At 45.6% G+C, this 10683-nt stretch overlaps 2 protein-coding genes across 2 annotated transcripts in view; both read right to left on the reverse strand.

Moving 5' to 3' along the window:
- LOC106806264 (thiosulfate sulfurtransferase/rhodanese-like domain-containing protein 2) overlaps nucleotides 1-7237 on the reverse strand; it is a 21566-nt gene extending 14329 nt beyond the window's left edge. Inside the window, exon 1 of the mRNA XM_014808141.1 lies at nucleotides 7145-7237. The gene's annotated coding sequence lies outside the window, so the exon portion shown is untranslated. The remainder of the gene's footprint in view (nucleotides 1-7144) is intronic.
- LOC106806261 (neuroglian-like) lies at nucleotides 2348-10542 on the reverse strand (the record flags this gene model as incomplete). Its single annotated transcript, XM_014808139.1, is given in 6 exon segments — nucleotides 2348-3038; nucleotides 4578-4683; nucleotides 5466-5609; nucleotides 6368-6526; nucleotides 9984-10106; nucleotides 10378-10542. Coding segments are annotated over 6 exon segments (983 nt in total), but the record flags the coding sequence as incomplete, so codon positions are not given.
- Nucleotides 10543-10683: the final 141 nt, after the last annotated feature.

Below are 10683 nucleotides of genomic sequence, written 5' to 3' on the forward strand. Positions count from 1 at the left end.
TCGAGCGGTTAAGATTTGTGCCCAACTGTTGACGCACGGACGGACGCACGGCCGCACAGACGCACGGCCGGACGGACGAACGCACGCTCATGCGATTCTACAAGCTGCATCTGACTATATCAACCGTACATCGAGCGGTTAAGATTTGTGCCCAACTGTTGACAGACGGCCGGACGCACGGACGCACGCACGCACGCACGGACAATCATGCAATTCTACAAGCTGCATCTGACTATATCAACCGTACATCGAGCGGTTAAGATTGGTGCCCAACTGTTGACAGACGGCCGGACGCACGGACGCACGCACGCACGCACGGACAATCATGCAATTCTACAAGCTGCATCTGACTATATCAACCGTACATCAAGCGGTTAAGATTTGTGCCCAACTGTTGACAGACGGCCGGACGCACGGACGCACGCACGCACGCACGGACAATCATGCAATTCTACAAGCTGCATCTGACTATGTCAGATGAGCTAAAAAGGCCTTCTGCCTCAATCTATAACATGGGTATGCTCAAAAAGAACAGGCGTTCTAATCGATTGATCTGACTATAATTTGTAATTGTATAGATATACTTGTATTATTCTGAACGGTTTCAGACTCGAATTTTTCAGTAAAGATGCTCTCATGCAGTTTACATCCTATCATCAGACTATGCGATCAGTAAAGCATTTATCTACCAACCTAGAGGACCTGAAGATGATGTTTCTCTGACAAGCATTGAACATAAACGTACGAAAGTATAAAACGAGGAGGGCATAACAACACGCTCCGACAAAAAAGGTTTAACCTACTATTCCTTTACATCAGTTCCAAACCACTGCCGATCGAATATCACACAAAGAACCAAGAAATAAATTCTCCATCAAAACATCAGCGAGCCACCCATCATGAGCCGGGAAGGCCTTGGCAATGAAACGGGAGCAGACACGTGCGAGCGAATCTCAAGACTCTGCGGCGGAGGGCGCCGTTGGACATTCTTCCGCAGACAGGTAACTAGGAGCGCAAAGAGCCAAATTGGGTCAGCTCGGCCAAGGCCCTCCTCGGCGTCCCTATATATGCAGGTGCAGGCGCGACGACACCGTCATGTCAGCGTAACTTTCACTTCTCTACCGCCTCGCAGGAGCACCTCCCCCACAGCACATAGCGTCAGAACTCAGAGCGCAGGTAAGCTTTTATTCGTATACGCGCAGTTGAAAATCGAAAATTATTGCGTGTCGGCTGCAATCAGCCAACTTCCTCTCACATTAGTCAATGTCAAATGTGTTGATTGTTGTTTTGTAAAAAGACAACATTATGGATAATAGGACTACAAATTGGACACTTGCGTATGCGCTCATATTATAATTCTCATATAAGAGCTTTATGCAGTCATAGTTATGCTATACGTTATATGAAGCGTCTTGAAAACGCCATGATGTAACAAATTGTAAACTATTGGTTGAAAGAAAAGCAGCAAACAGATTAAGCTAATTCTGTCACTCATCGTAGAAAGAATTTGTTATACAAACTCACAATATATATATATATATATATATATATATATATATATACAGGAATGAATAATAATAGAGTTGCAGCATATGATTGATTTATATAAAAATTGCGCACTATGCGAAGGTGTAATATTTTACGGTTTACGCGTGAAATAATTACGGAATGAAAACCTACCTATTTCATTGTATTACTTTGAGCTGTGCGTGACATCTTATTCTCCGTTTCTACTTTCATGTGAAGGAGAATTGCTAACGAGCGGGCAAACTGCGTGTCGACATGAGGGTCATACTAGCTATTGGCTTGCTAAGCTTGGTAAGTCAGATAGGCATTTAGATTATTATCACTGAACGGTTAGTATACCATCTTGACGGTTAAACGATTATCACTTTTTTCTCTCACTATTCTCTTCGTCTTTTTAAATTGTGAGGTCATCTTATGAACATATATTACAGCTCAACGATTTCACAATGCAACAATGTTACAATGCATAGAACAACGTTAAATATTAATGTAACATGTTACAATAGGCGCGTTCACACTGGCGCGAATAAGCGGGATGCAAATCCCGGTTTTTGCATCGCGATCGAAATACCGAGATTATTACAAGTGTGAACGCAATAATACTCACTAATAATCGCGATCAGCATCGCGCTCCAAATCGCAGAGAGAGAGAGAGAGAGAGAGAGAGAGAGAGAGAGAGAGAGAGAGAGAGAGAGAGAGAGAGAGAGAGAGAGAGAGAGAGAGAGAGAGAGAGGAAGAGAGAGAGAGAGAGAGAGAGAGAGAGAGAGAGAGAGAGAGAGAGAGAGAGAGAGAGCGAGAGGGAGAGGAAGAGAGCGAGAGGGAGAAGAAGAGAGAGAGAGAGGGAGAGGAAGAGAGAGAGAGAGGAAGAGAGCGAGAGGGAGAGAGAGAGCTGTAAGACACCAGTTCAAGTGACAGTATTAACAACATACACGTAGAGCTAGTCTAGATTCCAGCACAAGTGAATAATTGTTACGACCACTGCCACCACCACCACTTGCCCACAACAGCTATCGACACCGAGTTACCATCAGACCACAGGTCAAGACACCCCCCCCCACCCCACCACCACCACGCGCACTCACGCACGCACGGGCGAGTCTGGTGTAAGGTGTCTCAGCAACCCCGGACGGCGGGGCAACTCTTGCACCGCTGACCGACGGCGACCGACGTCCGAGCGTGGCTGACCGGTGGTCTGCATCACGAGACACGGCGGCGGCGGTGGCGACTACACAAACGTGTCGAACGACTGCTGCGTGGCTTCATCACCGCCACCCGCGGCGGCGCCACCGGCGGAGTCGGAGGGCACGGCCGGCGGAGCCCGCCGCTTCTTCGGCTGGTACTGGCCGACGAACGATCCGTCCTCGTTAAAGCGCACCACGTCGCTCTCGCCGTGGTCCGTGTGAAACGAGTCGGCGTCACTGCTCTCTATCGGCGGCTTCGCGTCCGAGCTGTCGACCGACGACTGCTCTTGTGTTGGCCGCGACGACGGCGGGTCCGGGTTTCGCGACACCCTGCAATGATGCGTGTGTGACATCATCAGTTGCGATTCTCACACAGCCTCTCATAACGCGGACATCAGGGCAACGGCTCTATAACTATGAAGGTCAAGTAACAACCTATAACTATTAAAAATAGGGCACAAACTGATAATGGACAGATCTATATAAACCGATATTTTTTGGGTGAACAAACGATGACAAAAGGTTCGGTGGAAACCAATAATTTTTTTAAATAAGGCGAAATAAATTGTTGAAAAGTAATATATTCTGAATCATTTTTGAAGATCGGGCGTGACCGTCATTACAATTGCTGCTGTTAGTCGCCGCAGTTAGTGGGTGCCATCAATCACGCACAGAGACAACATCGCGCGCCAATTAACATCAATTAATTAATTAATGCAAATCGTCGATATGCCCAAGATAAAAAAACACCTGGCAGCATCCGAGACGACGTCGCCGTGGCAAAGGTTAGGAAGACGTTTTTATGGATTCATATTCGATGGAATTTTACTTTCGACGACGAGGAAATTTGTTAATTAAATGCAGAAGCCAGCTGCGTTATAGCTATGGTTCATCAACTACTTTACTCTGCCGGACGCAGTTATTCAACGAAGGAGAGAAAGACGGATGTGTGAATTATACACAGTATCAGGAGTCTATCAATATTGATAGACTCCTGACAGTATCGTATTAGTGGAGAACAGCCCTGAACTGTGTCATTACTGCCCACGATTACTGCTCATTGACGTTTATCACTCCAATTATTCCCAAATGAACACATTGTTTGTCGAGGTGTGTACGAGTGGCTAAAGCTTGCAAACAGATGACCATATCCAGGTGATAATGGTCTACTGGGTCCCAATAATTTATCTTTAATTAAAGCCGAATTTTGATTAATAAAAATTTAAATGCCAAAAATTTAAAAAATTTTAAAAATTAAAATTGCCATGGCTAAAGTTGTCACGACTGAAGGACCCAAGTGGCTGGCAGTTAATAGCCAAATGCATGTCCAACAGTGACAGTAATATGCCCTTATCTACATTACATAAAACGACATCATCAACGACAACAACAACAACACCAACACCAACACCAACAACAACAACAACAACACCAACAAAAACAATAACAACACCAACAAGCATAAGACCTGTAGTTGGACGCTCACAGTGTCTTTCGATTTAGTAACAAAATTGCATTTTAATTTTGATTTTGATTTGTATTTTGAGATTTTGCCCTGTTTTTCTGTCAAGCAGTTGATGTGAACCCCCGCAACAACAACTGCCGTCCGGAGGCGAAGCATGCTCACTAAGATTGACATCACGTCTGAGACGCAAATGAAAGATTGAGCACCACACCACATGCCATTTCACACCTGTTCACTCAGAGTGCCATAAAAGCTTTTTGTGGCGATACGATACGACGAACGTTTGCCGCTGCGCTCGCTGCATCCGGATCGTTCCCACGATCGCGCGCAAAATACACACCACGCGAGCAGCGCCGACGCGACCTTCTTTTAACCAAGAGAGCTTAGTAAGTAACAATGCTTACGGGTAGGCATGGGTTGTGTAGCCGGGCTGAAGGTCTGGCGTGTATCGACCTCCAGTACGCCCCGCCGGGTATTCCATGTTGTCAGGAGGGAACATGACTTGCCGTTCTGCAACAAGATGAATTAGAGAACTGATGATTTTGAATCTGAGCACATAGACAGTCTACACAGTAGCGGCGCGACCCGACGCGTGTACGACACTACTGACCGCTGCTGCCACATGGTGGCCGCGACAATGATAAAGCTCTTCGGAATGTGAACGGTGAAGACATTGATTGTTCATCTATTTCTGTTCTACGGCAGGAGACCATCTCCCAAAAAAGCAGATCGAAAAAATGCTAAACAAACGCTAAACATAAAAAGATGGGAAGCGTTAACCGAATTTTTGTTTAAAGTCTTTACCGCTGGTGTGACAGCAAGCTCTGAACAAATACATGCGGTCATCAGATGGGACGACTTTGCCCTACCCGACGCGCAAACACCTTACTGTATACGCAGTATGTTTCGCGGTGGTTTAATTTTCGCGAATTTCGCGAACGCGTCCCCGACCGCAAAAATAACAACACGCGAACAGTTCATACCGAATAATACCGAATAATTCATAATTCACCGACCGCGAAATTAACCACTCGCGAAATTGTCCGTCAAGTCTGAATTCGCGAAAATATCTGCACGTGGAAAATATGGCGTATACAGTACATATCTCGCCTCCCTCCGTACAACCATCCACACTGTTACGCAGGCCGAACAACCTTAACGTAAAAACTCTATTTTAGTTAACGGCGAAGTCGGCTAGTTAGACATCCCGAGGAATTTACGACAACGACAACAGCTCGCCCGCGATTTCCGCCGGATGCGGACGACGCATGTCGCCACCTGGTGGCACGTACCGGCATCCTGTGCGTCGCGGCGGCGCTTGAGCAGAACCATGAGAATGAAGACAGCGAGCAGCAGGAATAAGGCGATGATCATTCCGATGAACCAGCTCGCCGATCCAACGCTCGCTATCGTCGAGTCGTCGCCAATGTCCTTACCTAAACAAGCGAACGTCACATCACCGTGCACGTGCAGCCATTGAAGCGAACGCATTGCCTCTCGTCATTAATCCGTCATGCGCACACATGCCGATGGCTCAAGCAAGTAAACGCAGACCTGCCAACCTGTGATTCATGAAAATAGTAAGCCTTTTCTTTTCTTGCAGCAGGCGGCCATTTTGTTTGTATGTTATGCGTGCAACGAATGATGGGACTAACTCTAGATCACGCGAGAACAACGTGAACGCGTGATCCAATATGGCTGGGCCCACAATCGCCAGATATTTCTCGGCTCACAATGTAAAAAACACATTAATTTTCAAGTCGTAAAAAATCGTAAGTTTTTCAGTTTGATTGTACATTCGTAAAAACATCTTGGAATTAGTAAGGAATACGAAAAAATCGTAAGGGTTGGCAGGTCTGTAAACGTTGGCGGGGTTTCACGTGATTGCTCTGTCACGCTCACGCATTACACCACGCTCAAAAAATACTCACTCATACTGCACGCCATACTCAGCTATCCACTAGCGACCACCTCGTCAAAAACAATAATAATTTCAGCATATATTCCCTATATATATATATAATAATATATTCTCTCCTTTGTAATTCATATATGTTTCTCTCATATGTTAGTCCCTGGGCAGGGTTTACTTCCAGACGACCCTGCAACCAATGATCTGCGATGATCTTATTGAGCTAGCCACCGACCCCCCCCCCACGCGACAAGACGTCGTCATAGAGGGCGCTGCACTCACGCGAGCCAAGCGTGTTGATGGCGAGTGGTAAGCTGGCTGCTTCCCATTGGTCGTTGACGCCAACGACGCGCATTGTGTAGGATGTGCCCGGCTGCAGTGGGAAAACCTCGATCCAGTGCCGCGTGTACTGCTCAGGTGTCTTGCGCCACGCCTCCTCGCCTGCAAAACAAGAGAACGTCGTTATCGTTGCCACCACCGTCATCTGTTTGCAGAGGTGTCTTAAGTCTTTATCAGCATCCGCCTGCCACCGCCAAAACCCATGTTGGCATATATCGAAATTATAATGAATAAAATTCATCGACTAACGATAACTGAAACTACGTCTCTTTCTTTTCTAGCGCGTTTGAAACCGCAATAAGTCAAATGGTTTGCACAAATTGCTACGTTACGGTTTTTACTTTAATTGTACTGAAAATCAGACGTCCAAACAAACGCAGACGATTGACATCATATTAGTTGTCAATTAAAAACATGTATAACTAGAGCACTCGGAGAGCACAGACCTCCGCCAAGGCAGCTCAATTCTGTCACTGTGAAAATTTTTATTAATGAATGAATGAATTAAATAATTAATTGGATCCGGATCACCACCAAAATGTACGCGGTTTTTCTTGTGTGTGAACGCGCCTATAATTGCAATGCTACGATATTAAGATGCTACAAGGCAATTACAATTTGTAATGCAATTTTACGCGTTATCGTAACATGTTAGAATGTCACTAGGCAACAACATCATCGTCAACACACAGCGCTGTCGCTGCAGTAAATACTACTTACATTACGTCCGTTATCTGCTGCCACTACAACGAATCCCTGATGCGCAACCACTAAACATCCAACTCCCAAACATTTGTCGCACCCATCCGCAGACGCACTGCATGCGTGCCAGCTACGCGAAGGCTGAACATTGACTAATGAACTAGAGAATCAGCGATCCAAACACGGCCTATCTGCGCACGCTATCTTTCTTCAGCACACGTATGACCTATCACTTTCACTGCTCTCTGACGTTTTCTTATGGGTGACTGGCGCCCTCATTCGCTCAGCTAAGTCCGCTACAAGAGCGCTGACCCACCGTGAAGGCCTTCACTAACCAATATTATCATAGACGGGGTGCTGCTTTTAAAAGAGATATAGCGTTCCATTACGACTTGTGGTGTTCTGCTGCCAGCGTTCGGAAATAGCGTGAAAGATTCATGAGGGAATCTCAACTGCCTCGGTACCGTATATACTCTTAACTTCTACAGTAAACACCTGTCTCAACGTTAGGCTACCACGGTTTTCAGCATTCCTACTGCAGGGTCGTCTACGTGAGTGTAGACACAACCATCGCTGGTTGTAATCTCCACGCCACCCAACACTCTCACTTGACTGCGCACTAATCTCGCGGATCACGATGACCAAGGTCGCATTACTTACGCTATCCTCGCAATTGGCGACATGACGGGGCTTTTCATTTTCATCTGTGCAGTTTTCGTGGCCTCTGTAGCGTTAATCTATCTAACAGCGGCAAACATGCATAGCAAAGCGTTCATCGGCGCCAGCATTTAATATTGTTTTTATTTGAATTGAATGCCATTTCTACTACATACAAATTTCTACTGTTCAATGTGAATTAGAAATATCTAAAGACATATGCTATTAAAAATTGAATATAGTGAGTATTCAATAAAGGTCGCCATTGCTTTTGCTGTGTCATGCGCTACTCTACTGATATATAGTACACCTGTTTCTTAAATAATTTTGATCTAAGCACCCTTCAATATGGCTTGATTATGTTGATTCTTGTGTAATCCCATTGGCAAGCACATGAAATTCACTTCGAATTGTGCAACTATGCCCACAAAACAATATAATAAGTGAACGGGGGAATGCCGTTGTCCACACAAACGGGGTGATACCGAAACGTGTGCGTGCAGGCAAAGACGTGAGTCACTCTGATTTATTTAGCCTAAGATTTCAATGCTTCTAGGTTGAGACCACGTGCTACAGCAGCGTTACGAAAATGAAAGAAGTAACCCTCTTTTTTCTTTCGACCGCGAATAGTTATGTGCAGTGGGTGGGTAGGTGGGTGGAGGGGTGACGAGCGACACGTCTCAGGTGCGTTTACTGCAAGATTGAGAAGGAATCTGCGTTAATATTTGCGCAAAATGGTTTGCTAAACATATCTTTATAATTGGCGTATATAACGCGTGATTAGAAGTGAAGTGACAGCATGCTCCCAACATCTCCCGGCTTCAATGTAAGAACAACGTGCTATGCTCTCTACCTCATTCATTCCTGTGTTCTTCTTGGTACCCGCGCGTTGTATTACCACCAACATAATATACAAATATAATCTATTCGTACACCCCTACGATGATAGATTTATTATCGCAGTCACCACTTTAGGTGGCACACACAATATGAATTCGTATCGTGTACACGCCACTTCCCTTCCTATATCTTCCACATATCGAGGGATTTGTACACTCAAGTTCCTTGTTTACACACCGCGAATAGCGTGTATAAGCCAAGAATAATTTTCAGCCATGTAGCGGATTTGCCCCCCCCCCCCCAAAGCATTCACACACATCTGCCGCATGTTTTTATACGTGCTCTTTTCATCAACTTGGTCATGAGTATAAACCCCCTGTCAAACATATCCACGCCAACCTGACCCCCCACACACCCCATCCATGTCCTACCAAGCCATACGCATGCTCCACCCATGACCCACCCACGCTGCACCCAAGCCTCGCCCATGCTCCGCCCAGTGAATAAAGTACATAATTGAAAGAGCAACGATGCTTTCAAGGTGAAGCAAGCTGGCAGAACCTGATGAGACTAACCTAAGTCAAAACTATAGTTCCAAAACGGAGCATATGTGTCGCGTAATAACTTAATAAGTTATTGCAAAATTTGCAGTCGGTTTTGTTCATGATCATGATGAAAACAAATGCATTAGTTTAACACATGGCTTGTCGTGCATTTCAGCTACAAGTCGCATGGACCAAGGAAGAGAACCCGTATGGTCTACTAGGGATGACGAGACATAGTCTCATTCACAAGGGATACATCCCTGCTGAGTCGGCAATAGTCACTCGCGGCCAAACTACAACCCCCATCACCACCACCCGTGCACCGTTCAGCCGTAGAACGACCCCCACCCCCACTACCCGTGCACTGTTCACCCGTAGAACGACCCCCACCCCCACTACCCGTGCACCGTTCACCCGTAGAACGAAGCAGGGTAGAATACACAATCAACCTTTGCGATAACTCGAGTAGTTCCAGTTTCATTGCGTTTACCGCTCGATGCTTTTATACTGACACCAACAGTACAGACTATTGCTAATTAGTAACTAACAGCGATCGAAATAGCAGGCGGCTGCCCAGTCTAGAACTGTTAAGTTTTGAGCAGGACTCGTCAATTGCTATGGGTTTACTATAGGTCATATAGTAGAAATAAAAGTGTTCGAAAGCTAAGACTGGCTAGGTTTTCAAACTTCTTTCCACGACTGGTTACAAATCTTCACTGTGGTTCCCTAAATATTGACGAAATTGATGAAATTGAAGTGAAAGTGATGAAATTTCCCACTATATTTGGTCGAAGCAGTGTAAGAATAGTCATTACCGGTTTTCTTGAACACCACGTAGTAGATGGACGCTGGCCTGTTTGTGAGATCCCAGTTAGTCCACGTGATGTTGACATGCGTCTGGTTACGGCTAAGCATGCTCAGTGTCGGTGTACTTGGAACTGAAACACAACACGTTAACACGTCAACAATGAAAAAAAGCAATCTGATAACTGATACGGTTTAAATTTTCATCATCTCAAAACAGTCTCCCAAAAACAACTAGAAACAAATATCAACGATAGTGATTAATACTCGCAATACCCGGCTTTGTCGGAGGTGAAATTCACATGCTTATTTTTGCTCATTCATACGCGCAGTGATGGTCACAGCATGCCAACACTGTTCGTAACAGTGTTTCGTAGCCCACTGGTTCCCAGTGGCCAGACTGACCTCCACCCATCAGCGTTGACCGCTCCACATAGTACGGTTCTCCCACTCCAGCACCGGTCAGCGGCCAGATCGTGATCCGGTACTTCGACTCGGCCTCAAGCGCAGACAACTGAACAGACGTTGCAAACGGGTCGAGGAGGTCCGGCTCGCGGAACTGCTGCTTGCCTGAAACGACGGCGGCGCCACCTGTCAGATACCTTGCGTTTCGATGCACAGGTGCAAGGTCGACGCGACTAGGATGTTGTAATTAAATTTAATTAGTAGAATTTATGATTAACATATAGATAAATAAGATAATTATATATG

Source organism: Priapulus caudatus, unplaced genomic scaffold (assembly GCF_000485595.1).
Source record: "Priapulus caudatus unplaced genomic scaffold, Priapulus_caudatus-5.0.1 Scaffold150, whole genome shotgun sequence".
Lineage (NCBI taxonomy): Eukaryota > Metazoa > Priapulida > Priapulimorpha > Priapulimorphida > Priapulidae > Priapulus > Priapulus caudatus.